General features: G+C 45.6%; 1 protein-coding gene across 2 annotated transcripts in view; it reads right to left on the bottom strand.

The window, feature by feature from the left end:
* Window positions 1–16,005, bottom strand: part of LOC123767379 (uncharacterized) — a 37,036-nt gene extending 21,031 nt beyond the window's left edge. Inside the window, exons 1-5 of one of the 2 annotated variants that reach the window (XM_069313057.1) lie at window positions 15,911–16,005; window positions 5,149–5,232; window positions 3,787–3,958; window positions 3,466–3,660; window positions 1,365–1,479 (exon numbers count right to left, since the gene is read on the bottom strand). In XM_069313057.1, the coding sequence (XP_069169158.1) occupies window positions 1,365–1,479; window positions 3,466–3,660; window positions 3,787–3,958; window positions 5,149–5,224 (558 nt within the window). In that variant the 5' untranslated portion in view covers window positions 5,225–5,232; window positions 15,911–16,005. Of the gene's footprint in view, window positions 1–1,364; window positions 1,480–3,465; window positions 3,661–3,786; window positions 3,959–5,148; window positions 5,233–6,750; window positions 6,901–15,910 lie in introns of those variants that run through there. The other variant, XM_045757040.2, reaches the window with a different exon arrangement.
* Window positions 16,006–18,345: the final 2,340 nt, after the last annotated feature.

Raw genomic sequence — 18,345 nt, 5'->3', positions numbered from 1 at the left:
CATAGTGACAGTATTGGGCAGCGCCACTCATCCTGTGAGTGGACACACCGCCATAGTGACAGTATTGGGCAGCGCCACTCATCCTGTGAGTGGACACACCGCCATAGCAGCATGTACAGCACTCCCCAATAGGAAGAAAACCCGCTGGGTTGTTCATCCTCTCACTTGTACCCAGACACAGCTGGGACTTGCTTAACTGTCTCAAGTGAACAGCTCCTCAAACAAGAAATATCTCCTAGCTGTCTCCTCTATAGCCAATGACAAATTAAGGGGACAAACTCAGCAGCTGCCATATATGGTGTTTAAGTGTTCGGAGCATTGGCTTCAAGCAATTCAACAGTCCTGAAGTCAGCAAACTTCAGTTTTAGCCAAACGTCTCCAAGTGTAGATAGTAACTGTGGGTGACTGACCTATCCACCGCTGCCCAAATTATGAAACAATAGATGAACTAAACTAACTCTGGTAACCCATCCTCTCAAATAGTACATCGCATTTTGACGTATAAATCCATCAAAACCAAAAACTAATATACATAGCGGCTCGCAGGAGTGACATTGTGTCCCCGTTTTCTATTCGTGGCTCCTTTGTTAGATTCAGGCAATTCAGTACATCAGTTTAGTGACGCTGTGAACGTTGCAGAGGATGCGCTGTTTCAACAGTCTTCCATACAGCTTCTTGGATGATAATTTACATAATCCGTAGCCTCTTGGCCCACGACTGTTTCAAAATATGAAGCCTCATCTATGTGCGTTACATTTCAGGATACAAAAGAGCTTAAAAGGCTACCTAGATCGTATTCATCTCATTTTTTCTCTTGCAATGTATCTTATTTTATTAATTCTGCTAAAATTTACCTACTTAAAATTATCTGTTAGATTAAGGACCTGCCCGAAACGCTGCGCGTACTAGTGGCTTTACAAGATTGTAAATACTATGCTATGTATTCTCACAAACCCAATGTACCTTTTTGTATATAAATAAGTAAATAAAATAAATAAATAAATAAATAAATAAATTCACGACGAAGACGAGCTTAAAAGGCTACCTAGATCACATTCAGTATAAATAACTTTTAGAGAGGCTACTAAGGCATGATTTGAGAAATTTTGCCGACTTCTACAAGACCGGGATATTTGAAACAAATAATCTCAAGTCATTGGTGAGAATATATTAAAAATGACAACACTAAATATGGTTTAGTGTTTTATTTTTTTTCTTGTATTGTCATAAGTGCAGTTTATAACACGTTTTAACCGGGAAAAATGTGTTACAAGTTAGGATTAAAGTACCAAACTAAAGGGGGATAGAAAATGGCATTAATGACAGGAAGAAGAGACTGCAATTAGACATGGGCGAGGACTTACGTCAAGAGACTCGAAGGCTATATCGATTTGGAGGTTCTTTACGGAGGCGTGATCGGAGATGGGGTTGTAGCTGATCTTGGCTGCCACCACGGCCTGAGCCTCGTTCACGTCCAAACTGTGGAAGCAACACGAGGAGGAATTTTGAGTGGCAGCAATTGTTATTTCTACACTTCAATACTAGTGTAACTTTTGTTTCAGTTATTTGTTTATATATTTAATTCACAAAAGGGGGGGGGGGGGGTTCATCTGTACCCGGGTGTGTCTCCCCTGTAATTCTCCTTATCCTCCCACACGCCCTCTTTCAATTTTCAAATATCCTTCTCTCTTGAAACATCCCTTCCCCCCTCTCCCTGTTCTTTCTTCTCTTCCTATGTCTTTCTCTGCCCTGGTCAAGCTGATCTCTTCAGGCTTGTGTCTGTGTGTCTTGTAAAAATATAATAATCTACTATATTGGTTAGGAGTGGAGTCTGTGGATTAATTTGACTCAACACGGGGAACCTCACCAGGCCCAGACACCGGAAGGATTGACAGATTGAGAGTTCTTTCTCGATTCGGTGGGTGGTGGTGCATGGCCGTTCTTCATTGGTATGTGATGATAATCTACTCTTGGCATGTGGGTGGGCTGCTGGTGAGAGTAGCCTAGCATGTTAAGTACTTTTGTATTTACTAGAGAAGAACCTGATATTTGACTTATAGCTGAATAAATCCATGTAGGCAGGGAGGAAGGCAAGTTGAATCATCTAGTGGTTACCAGGAAGTTATTAGACAGAAAAAAATGAAAGTCAAACAAGATAAAATTTTTGTCAGGGGTTCTTAAAAATGTAAAGAAGAGCGAGTGAGAGGTTGAGAGCAGGCGACTGAGGCTCTAGCCTCGCCCAGCTTTCTAAAAAGAATCATGTTGGGTCTAGGAGTGTCGCATGCCAGCCGGTGTCTGCCAAAGTGAAATGCTTCAAGAAATATCGGCATTTAGAGATATCACCCTCTTCCCCCACCCACCTATTTAATTTTCCATGAAATCCGAAATATTTATTGCGTCCCCATTGCGTTGTTTAGCACTTATAGTGCTTTGTAATAACTATTCTAAAAGGGAGAGAAGAGGGGGACGAGCGAGGGAGAGAGAGAGACCCGGTCACTGCCGGTTATCTTTTGTAATATTTAGTAAATTACAGCTAAGCAAGATATCGGAATTCTGGATGGTAGCCCATGTTGTGCCAATCTTTGAAGAAAGGAAATAGATCACTAGTATCGAGCTATCGCCCAAATGCCTTAATGTATATCGCGGGAAAGTTGCTCAAATCAATAACGGCAAAAGCCATTCAAGTATATCTTAAAAGAGCAGATTAATAAAAGATTTATGATATAGTTATACAAAGGGCCGCTGATGTCCGAGATGTTCTCTTAATCTTTCCAGCATATTTGACGGAGTTTATAGTGGAAAGGATTGCGGGGTTGTGTATCTTTACTTTACAATAGTTTCCGAAACTGCCTCACTGTTAATAAAGACAAAGGCTCAAAGTATTGTGGAAGTACCTGGGAGTTAGTCTGCTGTCACGGGCTGCTTCCTGGGGGGTGGAGGCCTGGTCGAGGACCGGGCCGCGGGGACACTAAAACCCCGAAATCATCTCAAGATAACCTCAAGATTGTGGAAGCTTTACATAATCAGATAAAGATGTGGTTATTTCAGAGGAAACAAGAACGGATTCCTTCAAGAGACAAGTGACACCGAGGACATAAGGAAAGCAAGACTTGCAATTCTCCTGAAAATCGAGACATTCTACAAGGAGGTGCACGATAAAGTGAGAATGCAGTTCAAACAATGAGGAACATAGCTATGTTCCATCAAGTGCCTTCGAGAGCAACAAAAAACAAGTTTGAAAGGTTCTAGAAGAACGTCTCTGGTATTTGTCCAGATCACCACCCCAGAGGGAATGCCGATCCCATGTTGTTATAGATTCAGCTACTCGGAACGAGCTCCAAGTAGCACGGGCTATAGTGAGCCCGTAACTTACCTGGCACAGGAGCGGGGCAAGAAGCACGGGCTATGGTGAGCCTCCCGGGCGATCCCAACAAGCAATTCCTCCTATACCTGTCTGCACCTCACCTGTAACCACCGCTACCAAAGACCGGGAAGATCGCTAGAGCGGTGCCATCTACATCATACTGGCCCTCGATGCGGAAGTCTTCAAGACGAAGGTCGACATCCAACTTCTCGGAGATGCCCAGAGTGAAGTTCACTTGACAGACGACGTACTGTGACAAGTACTTGACCAGCGTGTCGTTCACCGTCCCGTCCAACCTGCAGGGCCGAAGAACAGAAAGTTGCAAGTGCATTGTAGGTGTAGGAAATGGAAGACGTCGTCTTCATCTGTCATGTGGCACTTGCACCGCCTCACCACCTAAGGGGGAACATTGCCCAACATACCTGAGGTTCGAAACGTCGATATGCAAGGGTATGACCGGCAGAGGACCCAGGGGGTCAAGCGGAGGGATGCCAAGATCTGGCAGACCATTGACGAGCAACGGGCGAACAGCTTCCAAGGCGTTCGCGATGATGTCTGCCACAGCATTGTTGCCGGGAGGGTCCAAGCAGCCATCTGTGATACAAAAAGACTAACATTAGGTAGGAGTTAAAACTACTGGAAAGTGGAAACCCTTTCACCTAAGAGTCCTCCAGAGGTTATGAGGGGTTTTAGGTTAAGACATTTCCAGTGATGAGGTATTTCTTAATGGCAAGTAGAGGGAGTTCCCTCACGTGAGGGGTAAGAGGAAATTTTTCACTGGAGGAGAATTTCCATGAAGTGAAAAAGGCATTTGCACTGGCAGGTGATGGAAGGGGCTCCAGTTGTTAGAAGAGTAAAGTCTTAATGGAAACTTACGGTTAAAATTCCAGGGGACAGGTCAGGGAAAGGGAAAAAATATATATCTTTTTCGTCACTAATTTACACTGAAGTTTGCAGGCAATAAATGGACATTTTCTATAGTTATCTATGTCAATGTGGAGATTCTAGACTTATGGAACACTACCGTTTTATTTACAACTTTTGTGTAAATCTGCCCCGTCTTGTAGTTTATGTAACGCCTTTAATAAAGACAGGAAAGGGTTCCCGAATCAGTGGCGGTACTGTTGAGTACTCTATTATAGATCCGATTTGATAGTCTAGTGTTTAACACCGCAGCAGGTAGACGATGTGCAACTCTGAACAAGGTACTTTCCCACTGCATTTAAAAATAAAAATGTACACGTTTTGTATCTGAAACGTTTTCCGTAAATTTTTTATAACATGGAAATTAATGGGTTGTATATCACTTTCTTACTTGTGTAAAGGAGGAAATGTATACGTTTATCTCTCAGAATGTTCGGTAATACGTTTATTGTTTGTGATGTGTGTATATATATGTATTAACACGATGTACTGAACGGGGTGAGAATAGCTTTAGCAACCTCATCCCTTTGTGTATTTTACCTCAATAAACTTATTTCAATTTCAATCACTTTCTAGCCTTGTATATGGTATACATGAGGGTATACTGGGAGCCTGCGAGCGGTAGCCACCAAGTACGCATTTTCTAGGGTGACAGTTTCTTGTCTTCTTAGTTCCTTAACTATTCCAAACAGAGTTAAGTATTTCTGTTATTCCCGCCGTAACTCTGGAAAACGTCAGCAAGCCTCTGGTATTACCTGCAGCACGTCATCAAAGTGGATTAATCACAGTCATGGTAACATTATTATGGCCAATATTATCACCGTTAAGAATAATAATAGAAATAAAGTATTATGTCTCACCTGGTAATTGAGCAAAGGTGGAAGCAGACATGGCGGCCGCCATCACCACCACCACAACGGTCGTCACAGACCCCATGACTGGCTCTGGGGGAAAGGAACCACGAGGGGAAGTTAAGTCTTATGTAACCAGTCTCAAGGACCTGTCCGAGGACCTCAATCCCAACACTACATTGATTCAAGTATGTTTACCGAGACGAGAAAGAAATACATCTCAAAGGGATAGAGTAGCTTAGGCTATTTCTACCCTTCCCCCCCTCCCACTACATTGATTACACTGATGGCAGGGAGGGGGGGGGATACATTTAATATTACCCACTAACAACTAATTTTTGTCTTTAGCTATAGTTCTGTATCCCTTACTGGCTCCAGCTTCGGTGTTCCCTTATGGGTATTTCCTCCTTCCTTTGGGGTACTGGGTGTTTATTTAAATGTTCAATAAATCACAGATTTCGGTAATAAAAACCGATTATTAATGCCAGGATTCATTAAACCACACAGCCACTCTTGATTGTTGGCAGATGTACAGGTCTCTTAAATAGTTTTCTTCGGGGCTGTTAAGCAGTTTGAGCTCTGAAGCACTACGAGGTTGGTTTTAATAACCTTTGAGTGTCAAGTTTCGAAGTTCAAACTATTTAATAAATGTAAACAAAGCTCCTTTGGTCGGGGAACGATTTACAGGTTTCTTTGGTTGCGTAAATGCTTGATGAATCTTGACCAAGTTTCTTTTCGGAAGCTATATTTTAAACCTTAGTCATTTAAGTCTAAGGCAGAATAATATCCAAGGCGTTTTTGAAAGATGCAAATGTGTGTTTAAAATATGAGACATTTAAAAATGTGTCTCGCATTTCGGTAATGACCAAGAGCTCTTTCAAAAACGGACCTTTCTTCGTGATTTAAAATATTTTGCTACTTAGTTATCCGGGGGCAGCCTCGCCCCTACTTTGTCTAGAACACTGCTCCCACATCTGGGGGCAGCCTCGCCCCTACCTTGTCTAGAACACTGCTCCCACATCTGGGGGCAGCCTCGCCCCTACCTTGTCTAGAACACTGCTCTCACATCTGGGGGCAGCCTCGCCCCTACCTTGTCTAGAACACTGCTCTCACATCTGGGGGCAGCCTCGCCCCTACCTTGTCTAGAACACTGCTCTCACATCTGGGGGCAGCCTCGCCCCTACCTTGTCTAGAACACTGCTCTCACATCTGGGGGCAGCCTCGCCCCTACCTTGTCTAGAACACTGCTCCCACATCTGGGGGCAGCCTCGCCCCTACCTTGTCTAGAACACTGCTCCCACATCTGGGGGCTGCCTTCCAGCCTCGCTAGCAATATTTTTGTTACATGTCAGCTTTTGCCGTGACAAGTTCACCTGACTTCGTAACCAAGACTGAGCCCTTGGCCCTCCAAGACAAATTACCTTCGTGTTCTCTTCTACCGCCACTTCGTGACTCCTGCCCTCATTAACTTGCCAGTTATAACACTTGGCTACACACAGTAACTGACAATTTAAGAACATTTGACGTCTCTAATGGTCACCGATTCATTTCGTTACTGCATTCTTGCTCCACTGATGCGTGAGGAGCAAGAGATCTCCATCGTAGTCTCACCTTAACACAGGTTGTCCTCAAGCAGCCTAACGAGAGAGTGAGGATATTCCAAGCTCCAAGACGGCAGTGTGTGTGGAGTGTTCCTTATCTCTCTCTCACCCAGCTGACTAAAAACAAAATACGGACACGCCTGACGACCACCACCTGTGTTTATCTGTTATGTCGAGTCTTCTACACGGTTGTTTATCACTCGTGGCCTCGGCTTCGACCGCCACCCTGGGAACAGCTGGCCTTTGTTTACACTCCGTGGCTGTTAATACATTTTGAATTCGATTGCCCACTGCCTTACTCTTAAGAAAAAAGTGGTTGCTTTATTTTGACCTTTTAAGATTAGAAAGATATGACGTGCTGTCTAAGGAAACCTATTATTGACTTGGCAATACTCGAGACAGCTTGTGGAAAGACAGAGCAGCCTAGTTGTTTAAGCCAAGCTAGGGCCTTCCTGTTACACCTAAATTCCGCCTTGGGCACCCGCCTGGACCATCGGCGGGGAGTCGGTCGTAGGGAGCCAGTCGGCCGAGCGGACAGCACGCTGGACTTGTGATCCTGTGGTCCTGGGTTCGATCCCAGGCGCCGGCGAGAAACAATGGGCAGTTTCTTTCACCCTATGCCCCTGTTACCTAGCAGTAAAATAGGTACCTGGGTGTTAGTCAGCTGTCACGGGCTGCTTCCTGGGGGTGGAGGCCTGGTCGAGGACCGGGCCGCGGGGACACTAAAGCCCCGAAATCATCTCAAGATAACCTCAAGATAACATCGGTCCTTAATTAAGTATTGGTGTCACCCTGCGCCTTGCCGGCGCCCCTCTCTCCACAGAACACCGGTGTATCTGCGGCTAAGCGTCGGCAGACCAATACGGCAGCCATAGTCTCATCTGTCGTAAGTCACAGGGGAAGATTGCTAGGCGTGAAGCAGTCAATGATGTCATCAAGAAAAGTTTGGTTACAGCCTATAGTATTCAGCACAATGCAGGAACCTCAAATGGGCAGACCTGACAACAGTCACAAGCGCCCAGATGGAGTCTACCTCCAGACATGGGGATAAAAAGGTTGTGTACTCACCTAACCTAATTGTGCTTGCGGGGGTTGAGCTTTGTCTCTTTGGTCCCGCCTCTCAACTGTCAATTAACTGGTGTACAGATTCCTGAGCCTACTGGGCTCTGTCATATCTACACTTGAAACTGTGTATGGAGTCAGCCTCCACCACATCATTTCCTAATGCATTCCATTTATTAACTACTCTGACACTGAAAAAATTCTTTCTAACGTCTCTGTGGCTCATCTGGGTACCAAGTTTCCACCTGTCCCCCCTTGTTCGTGTCCCACCCGTGCTGAAGAGTTTGTCTTTGTTCACCCTGTTAATTCCCCCGAGAATTTTGTAGGCAGTTATCATGTCTTCCCTTACTCTTCTGTTTTCCAGGGATGTGAGGTTCAGCTCCCTTAGCCTTTCCTCGTAGCTCATTCCTCTCAGTTCCGGGATGAGCCTGGTGGTGTGTGGGGCTACTCGTGTGCATCTACAGTACAGTAGAACTGAGGCTGGGGCTGCTACTGTCAGGGAGACCCAGAAAACTAAGAAGTACAGGGGTCTAGAGAACATTGTTGCAAGTTTGTACCAATAGGCTCTGAGACCCTGGATGCCTGGGGTAAGTGTGCACTTAAGTTCCTGATGGAGGTGGGCAAGGAAATAATTAGACAAAACACACACACACACACAGGGGCCTCGTAGCTTGGTGGATAGCGCGCAGGAATCGTAATTCTGTGGCGCGGGTTCGATTCCCGCACTAGGCAGAAACAAATGGGCAAAGTTTCTTTCACCCTAAGTGCCCCTGTTACCTATCTTGAGGTTATCTTGAGATGATTTCGGGGCTTTAGTGTCCCCGCGGCCCGGTCCTCGACCAGGCCTCCACCCCCAGGAAGCAGCCCGTGACAGCTAACTAACACCCAGGTACCTATTTTACTGCTAGGTAACAGGGGCATTCAGGGTGAAAGAAACTTTGCCCATTTGTTTCTGCCTCGTGCGGGAATCGAACCCGCGCCACAGAATTACGATTCCTGCGCGCTATCCACCAAGCTACGAGGCCCCCAACCTAGCAGTAAATAGGTACCTGGGAGTTAGTCAGCTGTCACGTGCTGCTTCCTGGGGTGTGTGTGTGTGTGTGTGTGTGTGTGTGTGTGTGTGTGTGTGTGTGGGGGGGGGGAAAAAAAAAAAAAAAAAAAAAGTTAAAAGTTATATTGATTGACAGTTGAGAGGCGGGCCGAAAGAGCAAAACTCAACCCCCGCAAAAACACAACTAGTAAACACAACTAGTAAACACAACTAGTAAACACAACTAGTAAACACAACTAGTAAACACACACACACCACACGCGCGGGGCCAGTTTCCTGTTCCAGCACCTCTGTGTCACCATCCAGAGAGGAAATGTTAGCTGTATCTTGGTCAAGCACCCCGCCTCTGCATAGCTGGACGAGGTTTTCGAACAGTAATTCCTGTGTGTTTTCTGTAAACTAGCACAATGACGCCAGTTAAATAATTATTTGTATAAAATAAGAGTAAGGTGTGGTAGGAGGAGCAAATTCCCAAGTGTTCCCAAGAAGAGCAGAGGTGCCATAGGCACAATCAGAGAACACTGTATAAACATCAGAGCTTCAAAGGGTATTCATCAATACCCTTCCAGCGAGCATAAGAAATTTTGCCGGAACAACCGTGGACATTTTCAAGAGAAAACTAGATCATGTCCCAGCTGTGTCTGGGTACAAGTGACAGGATGAACAACCCAGCGGGTTTTCTTCCTATTGGGGAGTGTTGTACATGCAGCTATGGCGGTATGTCCACTCACAAGATGAGTGGCGCTGCCCAATAAACTCGCCCCTCGGGGCAAAATTAAAAAACAAATTAAATAATTTTCTCCAAGGAGTGCCGGACCAACCGGGCTGTGATGGGTATGTGGGCCTGCGGCCCGCTCCAAGCAACAGCCTGGTGGACCAAACTCACAAGTCAAGCCTGACCTCGGACCGAGCTTGGGGAGTAGAAGAACTCCCAGAACCCCATCAACCAGTTATCAAGCAGGACGTTCAGGGAGAATCCGTGTGGTCTTCTCTGAATACCTTTTATTCTTCATAAAGGCCCTGCACGGGTCTCCACAATTGCACACACTAATTCATACAGTTTCAGGAAGGCTAACTGCTGCCTATAAAAGTAGAGGAATGACAGTTATCTGCTATAATCCCTCTGTTGATACCTTCCGTTCCACCTGAAGTATTCATCTCCATAACATAATTCAACAATTGCAAACCACAATAGCATGGTTTAGCACTATCCTGCGTATCAAGTTGTCAATAGTACCCTGTAGCACGTATCACAAGGCTACGAGAGTATACCGACTGATCTTGATAATTACTCTCATCTGCCGGTAGGGGATGCTGGGAGCAGGAAGAGCGACATCTGGCTTTTCTTTTTTCCGTATGACCAGATAGATCTGTACCAGTGCTAATGACAGCCGGGCTAGTGGCACCCGGGCTAGTGACAGCCGGGCTAGTGACAGCCGGGCTAGTGACAGCCGGGCTAGTGACAGCCGGGCTAGTGACAGCCGGGCTAATGGCACCCGGGCTAGTGACAGCCGGGCTAGTGACAGCCGGGCTAGTGACAGCCGGGCTAGTGACAGCCGGGCTAGTGTGTCCAGCAGATTCACTATTATCAGTCCCATGTGTTCCTGCTATTCCCTCTTCTCTCTCTCTCTCTCTCTCGTGGGAGCCTCCACCTGGCAGAATAACACGACTTATCTTCAAGGCCAAGGCCTTGAAGACTGGGACGTGCACAGAGACGTACAAGTGGTTTTCCTCGGTAATTTTTAAATTATTTTATTGCAAATTTCAATGTGGAGTTCCTCGGCAAATATCGAAGAACAGCAACTTGGTACTTCCAGGTCACATATTTCGCCATAACTACGCCGCATGAACAAGCCTACGCTGGCAAAACAGTTTGCTTGCAGTAGATTTTTGTAAAGTAATGATTGTAGTTTGTTGTTTTTAATAACCGAAATTAAAAAAAACGGAGCAAATAGACTACTTCGTATCAATTTAAGCAGTTTAGATTTAGGAAAGACTTGGGTAAATACTGGTTCGGTAACAGGGTTGTTGATTTGTGGAACAAATTACCACGTAACGTGGTGGAGGTGGGGTCCCTCGATTGTTTCAAGCGTGGGTTGGACATGTATATGAGTGGGATTGGGTGGTTATAAATAGGAGCTGCCTCGTATGGGCCAATAGGCCTTCTGCAGTTACTCTTTTTCTTATGCTCTTAGATGGTGCAGAACTAATGAGAATAATCATTAATCATTTACAGTCTCCGTGGTGTAGTGGTAAGACACTCGCCTGGCGTTCCGCGAGCGCTATGTCATGGGTTCGTATCCTGGCCGGGGAGGATTTACTGGGCGCAATTCCTTAACTGTAGCCTCTGTTTAACGCAACAGTAAAATGTGTACTTGGTTGTAACAACGATTCTTCGCGGCAGGGGATCGTATTCCAGGGACCATAGGATTAAGGACTTGCCCGAAACGCTACGCGTACTAGTGGCTGTACAAGAATGTAACAACTCTTGTATATATCTCAAAAAAAAAAAAAAAAAAAAAAAAATCAGAAAAGGACAGCGATATTCTGCAATGTGATCTTCATTCTTCATAAGGTGGTCTGAGAAATGGCTGCCAGACTTTACCCGTGCAAATGTAAAATTTGTGGGGATAGGAAGAGGAGAAAGACCTGTACAGTATAAGATGAAAACAGATTGTTACATACGAGAAGAAAAACCTGGAAGTCAACATAATCTCTTATCTCCCAAAAGCACCCATTAGTTGAATGACATCAGCAGAATAATAGAAACTGACCAATGTTTGCATTGTCTTTAGAAAAAAAAAGTTCTTCAGGGCCCTTATATACAACGTACGCAAGACCAATTCTAGAGTAAGAAGCATCAGCATACAAAAAACTTAATTTACATTCCTTAAAGAAACGGAGAGTTAAGGGGTGACATGACTGAAGTGTGCAAGTGAATGCATAGACATAACGAAGGGAACATTAATAAGCAACAAAATATCAACAACAAACAAGACTAAAACCAGTGCACTAAAACAGAAGGGAAAAAGAAACAGGGAAAGTGGAGGAAACCCCACCTCCATTTAATACTTTGACCCAAATATCAGAGTAACAAGGTTATCGCGAATAACCGAACTCAATTACGGGCTCACCATAGCCCGTGCTACATAGATATTTCGTTGTGAGTAGCTAAATCTAAAAACAACAATATCAACAACATAGAACACCTCACTAACCTGAAGAAGAAACACAGGGAACACTGTGATAAACAGGACTAAGGATAATTTAGTAAGACTGCGTTATTCAAAGCTACAGAAATGAATCACATGTTAGAAAAAAACACATTCAGCATTAGATTTGTCAGTTATTAAGTGGAATGCTTTCACAAAGTCGTTGTAGCCAACTCTTCCACACAATTTTAATATAAATACAACAAGAAAAGCGAGGGAACCGAGTCATAGGTTCGGAAGTCGGGGCCGGGAGCTTAATGCTCTACCATGCAACTTCACCTAGGCGAGGAACAGACGTAAACATGTCTATTATATCAACCTCTAGTCTTATTCTTGTCTTAACACATAGGAACATCAATAGAAAAACCAATAGACAACAAACTATCTCAGAATAATTGCGCATTTACCTACAACAACTGGAGTTAACCAATCAGAAGACGAGTGCTGTGACTACCTTCACAGCTTATCTCTCATTCGTTATCGTCATCAGGCCAGGCTGGACGAACATGTGAACGCCATCTGCCGAAGTAAATACTGTTCCCACAAAGTGTTTGGCCTCGGCTTTGTTATGGGTCCTGTAGCACAGTGGGCTACGTTCTTGGCTCACGACCGAGGAACCCGAGGTGTCATTATCTGGCCATGACAGAAACTTAAGAACAAGGAAACTGCAGGTGGCCTATAGGCTCGTTGCACCTCCTAATTATATCGGCCCAAACTCATTCATATACATGTCTAACCTACGCCTGAAACAATCAAGGGATCCTACGTTTTCTATGTTACCCGGCAATTGGTTCCACAAATCCACAACCTTGTTATTAAACCAGCATTTACCCAGGTCTCTTAAATCTAAACTTGTTTAAATTCTATCCATTGTTTCGTGTTCTATTATGTATTGATATTTAATACCATAATATCCCCCTTTGTTATGCCCATTAATTAACTTGCACACTTCATTTATGTCACATTCTATAGAAAAGCGAAGAGTATGGGGGTAATTTAGCTTTTTCAATCTCAATTCACATGAAAGTTTTTAATTTGCGGGATTAACCTTGTCATACTACATACATAGGGAGCCGGTCGGCCGAGCGGACAGCACGCTGGACTTGTGATCCTGTGGTCCTGGGTTCGATCCCAGGCGCGGGCGAGAAACATTGGGCAGAGTTTCTTTCACCCTATGCCCCTGTTACCTAGCAGTAAAATAGGTACCTGGGTGTTAGTCAGCTGTCACGGGCTGCTTCCTGGGGGTGGAGGCCTGGTCGAGGACCGGGCCGCGGGGACACTAAAGCCCCGAAATAATCTCAAGATAACCTTGTCATACTACGCTGGACGCGTTCTATTAAATTTAAATCCAAACTGAACTGCATAATCTAAATGGGACCCACACAGAAGAAAAATATAGCTGAAGAATAACACCAGGCGTTTTATTAGTGAAAAACCACACAAAGAGCCCGCCAAGGGTAGCATAACATATCTTAGGCAGAGTGTATCCTGATTGGTGGACGAGGTGATCGGTCCCACCTCCCTCACACGCGCCTGGGGCAGGGGCAGAGACAAAGACAGACAGGACAGGACAGGACAGGAGACGGACAGGACAGGACAGGACAGGAGACGGACAGGACAGGAGACGGACAGGACAGGAGACGGACAGGACAGGAGACGGACAGGACAGGAGACGGACAGGACAGGAGACGGACAGGACAGGAGACGGACAGGACAGGAGACGGACAGGACAGGAGACGGACAGGACAGGAGACGGACAGGACAGGAGACGGACAGGACAGGACAGGAGACGGACAGGACAGGAGACGGACAAGACAGGAGACGGACAAGACAGGAGACGGACAAGACAGGAGACGGACAAGACAGGACAGGACAGGACAGGACAGGACAGACAGGACAGAGAAATCGCACCTGTCCCAGCATGGACGACGCCCACCAGACACCAACTAGTATTTGGGATACTAATCTACTGGCCGAATAGAGAGATTTCGCCAACCTCCATTCTATCTGCCCTGAAAAGCCTAGCATCGCTTCTCCTACCCTCCCTGACGACAGCATACAGCTCAAGGTATGCTGTCGTTGATATCAGATACTTGTGCAGGCGATGAGTCACAATAACGTGGCTGAAGTATGTTGACCAGACCACACACTAGAAATTGAAGGGACGACGACGTTTCGGTCCGTCCTGGACCATTCTCAATCGACTTGAGAATGGTCCAGGACGGACCGAAACGTCGTCGTCCCTTCAATTTCTAGTGTGTGGTTTGGTCAATCAGATACTTGTACCATCACACGCGGTCGCCATTAACTCCTCGGCGACCGTCTCAGCATTACCAATGCTTCTAGAAATAAATCCCAGTGTCACACACACAGAGATCACACTAACGTGATGCATCAAATGACGTTTTCCACAAATCCTTGTGGATTTGTTCGTTTAAATCCCAGTGTCCTATTTGCTTTGCTTTATTTCAAACAATTATGCACAGATTTGTGTTACTGTCAAATTTTACTAACCATGACCCCCAGATCCCTTTTTGCAATCTCGACACCATCTAGCTCGTATCTTGTAACCATTTCCAAGCCTCAAAATGACGTAACAAGGGACTGCGATGTAGATTCAAAATATAACTTATTTAAAAGTATTCTAAGCAAAGCCCAGGAACCATACAAATAGATTAGACCGAATAATAATGCCCCCAAATGGATAACTAATGGTCTGAAGAACCTTGCATGTAAAAAAGAAAGCTTGGTACAGAAATAGTTAAGAATGGGGAAGTCGGTCGATGAAGAATTCGTCAAACTAGTTAGAAATTAAAAAGAAACAGGGGGAAGCTATTAAAAAACAGACGGGTAAGATAACTGAACGACAGATGATAATTTTAAAATAGTGTGTCCAATTACTAAAGAACAACTTAACGTTATGCCTTTAGTCGAATAAATATATATTGGTGGGGAAGAGAACAGGTCGAGACACAGAGACACAGAGACACAGAGACACAGAGACACAGAGACACAGAGACACACCCCCGCTCCTGTGCCAGGCAAGTCCACTACGGGCTCACCATAGCCCGTGCTACTTGGAACTTTTTCAGAGTAGCTGAATCTATAACAACAACAACAGGTCGACTAGTTTAATAACATCTTTCCTAGTGAATACTAGGATAGAAACATTCAAGCCTCACATCTGGCTCCCAACGAGGATAGAAATAGTCTAAGCTACTTCATCCTTTTCAGATTTACTTCCTTTTTCTCAAACTTACTTGAACTGCCGCCAAGACCGGCCTCGCCCCCTACATGCCCAGGTTTGTCCAATCTATTCCACCCAAGAACTTTTTTAGTTCATTAAATTTAGCTTTTCGGAAATCTAGCTCTTAACATAATTCCAGAATTATCTATTCCATCTATGCTAAATCTGGTGTTCATTGTGTTCACTGTTCCCTAGCTCACTCCCTATTTCGAGGTCATTAACTTGTGTCTCCCTGAACTTGGGTCTCCCTGTTAGTTAACATTAAATCTAAAATATTATTTTCCAGAGCTGGCGTCTTAACTCTTCTTTCTCTTGCAGAACCTTCGGTTTTAAGGAAGAAAAATTATACTTAACTGGGTCCCCTAGCCATGTAGGGATCTAGGGAAATGTACTGGCAGACAAACTAGCCGGAGAAGGAACATGTACAGCAAGTCTGGCAACGAACAGTACATTCGACTTGAGAATGGTCCAGGACGGACCGAAACGTCGTCGTCTCTTCACTTTCTAGTATGTGGTCTGGTCAACATATTTCAGCCACGTTATTGTGACTCCTCGTCCGCATACACAGCGTTACATTAACAAACCTTTACTAGTTTACCTCTGTGGTTGTCCGTGGCATAGTGGGCGGCTACTGTGGTGCCACACTTGAAACTCCGGCAACGATCTCTGTCCTCCTATTACTAGTCAATCAGCCAGACGTCAATTGTTGGTAGTTGCTGAAAGAATAAACTAGAATTAAAAAATAAACTTTAAAAACACAAAGTTCGATAAATGGTTCTTAGCAGATTCACTAGTGTGCTTTTATACTTTACTAAATATAGTTTTATATGAAAGTATGGAGAAAGAATGCATAAAGATTATCTCAATCAAGGGGATTTTGACAATTTCACGTGAAATATTTCACTAATGCTTTCTGGATTTCGCCATTTGACCGTCAGAGGAGGCGAACATGGCTGGAAAAACTGCAGCGCACAGCAAACTAGTGTTGCGAGCGGTCGTTGGTGGTGACGCTTGCAGGAGCCCTGTGTCCGTGTGGGCCTGTGTGAAGGGGATGCCCTTACCCCCCATGTGAAACAGTCTTTGTTGGCTGGCCTCGAATTCTCCGGCATTGTGGACTACGCAGCTATGGATGTGGCGTTATTTGATGTCCTGCGTGTTGCGGTGGACAATGTCGGAGTCCAGATCACCTCAAGTCACCGGGCGGTGGTGAGACTTAGTTAACCGGACGTCTTCGCGGCTTTTATTAGGCGTTATGACTGACACCTTCGCATTGTCTGGGGATACGGGGACTGTGACCGTCTCCAATCCCAGCGAGACATCGACGTATGTGAGTGTCCACGGTGCATTTTTTCGAATTCCCAGACGACCTGTTGCAGTGGTATTTTGGACAATTTGGGCGTGTTGATTGCATGAATGTGATTTCATCTGGCCATTTAAAGGGTGTCCTGAATGGAATACGGACGCTGACAGACTTATGGCTGCCATCTCGTCCTCGGTGACTTTGATGAGGTTCTACATCCGTTTTTTTTTATGCTGGACAGCTGCATACTTTTTTCTGGAGCGGCTTGTCGGGCACCTGGCTGCAGGGTGCCGTGCTGGCAGCGTGGACCTGGTTAATTTCTCGAGTGAAGAGCAGGTGCTCTGCCGGAGAGGTTTGAGGCCAAGGTTCTTTCTCCAGGGGAGTGCCCTTTTGCGGGTGCTGTGCCGTCATCGTCCACCGTTTCTCCGGTTCCCACTGGTGGCGCTGTGTGCGTCGTGTCAGATGTAAAAATGGCCATTCCTCCTCCCCGGGCTGATGTGGACACGACGTCGGCTTCTCCAGTGGCCCCGGCGTCTGTGTCGTCGGTGGTGTGTGAAGATGGAATGTTGTCTAGTGCTGCAGTCTCTCTTACCTGTGAGCATTGGGCTGCCGGTAGGGGTGGGTGCATTAGTCCGGGAGTTGAGTGTGGTTCCAGGTGTGTGTGTGGAGGTTCACGCTGCGAGGCCTAGTGTGGTGGTTGCTCCAGTAACCCCAGTCGTCGTCGTGACTGATATGGAGCATGGTCGTGAGGTGCTTGACCGTGTGCAGGTTTCCCGTGCTCCCAGTGGGACGGCTGTGGTGGAGGTAGACAGCATCCTCCTGAAATTGAAATAAGTTTATTGAGGTAAAATACACACAAAGGGATGAGGTAACTCAAGCTATTCTCACCCCGTTCAGTACATAGACATACATAGACACATCCTCCCGATGGTGTCGCGTGGACGGACGTGGGGGAATATGGGAGTTCGATGTCCTCTGATAAGAGGACTCCTACGGTGCCTGTTGGTAGTGAGGCCGTGGTGTGTGTGTGGGGGTCTCGTTGCTTGCTCCTGCCTCCTCCCCCCCCTTAAACTTTGCTTTCACCTTTGCCTCAGCTTAGGTAAGACGTTTTTAAGGTGCCCGAGCCCTGCAGACTTATAATAATGCGTCACGGCTCTTGATAAGGAGTTGGCAGCCTGTAAGTACCTTTAACGATCATTTACCACCCAGGAACATCAATTGTTACATTGCCTCTAACCTTTGTATAAAGTGAATTTTAATTTTGTTCATAAGAGACGGATAGTCAGCAAAGACAAATAGGCCTGCAGAAAGACTGGACTGACCAGGTAAACGAGACAGGAGGACAAACAGGGATTGAACGCCGACCTGCATGAAGCGAGACCGTCGTTCTACCGTCCAGTCCAAGTGGTTGGACCCTTGCTGGAGGAGCACAGTCCCTCCTTACTGTGTTATCTTGAGGTTATCTTGATTGCACAGGTGTTCTTCAGGCTTTGTCTCTAGGTCCCCCCTATTATACATGTAATAGGGTGGGGGGGGGGACCTATACATTAATATATAACTCTAGGTCCCCCCCTCCCCCCCAGGTCGAACTACTGACCTTACCCAGGATGCAGCCATTCAACAGCCGACTTACTCCCGGGTTACTATTTACTGCTAGGTGAACAGATGCATTAGGTGAAAGGAAATGTCCCCCCCCCCCCCCCCAACCATTTCTGTCCCGACTGGGAATCTAA

Source organism: Procambarus clarkii, chromosome 74, assembly GCF_040958095.1.
Source record: "Procambarus clarkii isolate CNS0578487 chromosome 74, FALCON_Pclarkii_2.0, whole genome shotgun sequence".
Lineage (NCBI taxonomy): Eukaryota > Metazoa > Arthropoda > Malacostraca > Decapoda > Cambaridae > Procambarus > Procambarus clarkii.
This window is presented reverse-complemented; position numbering and strand designations above follow the sequence as displayed.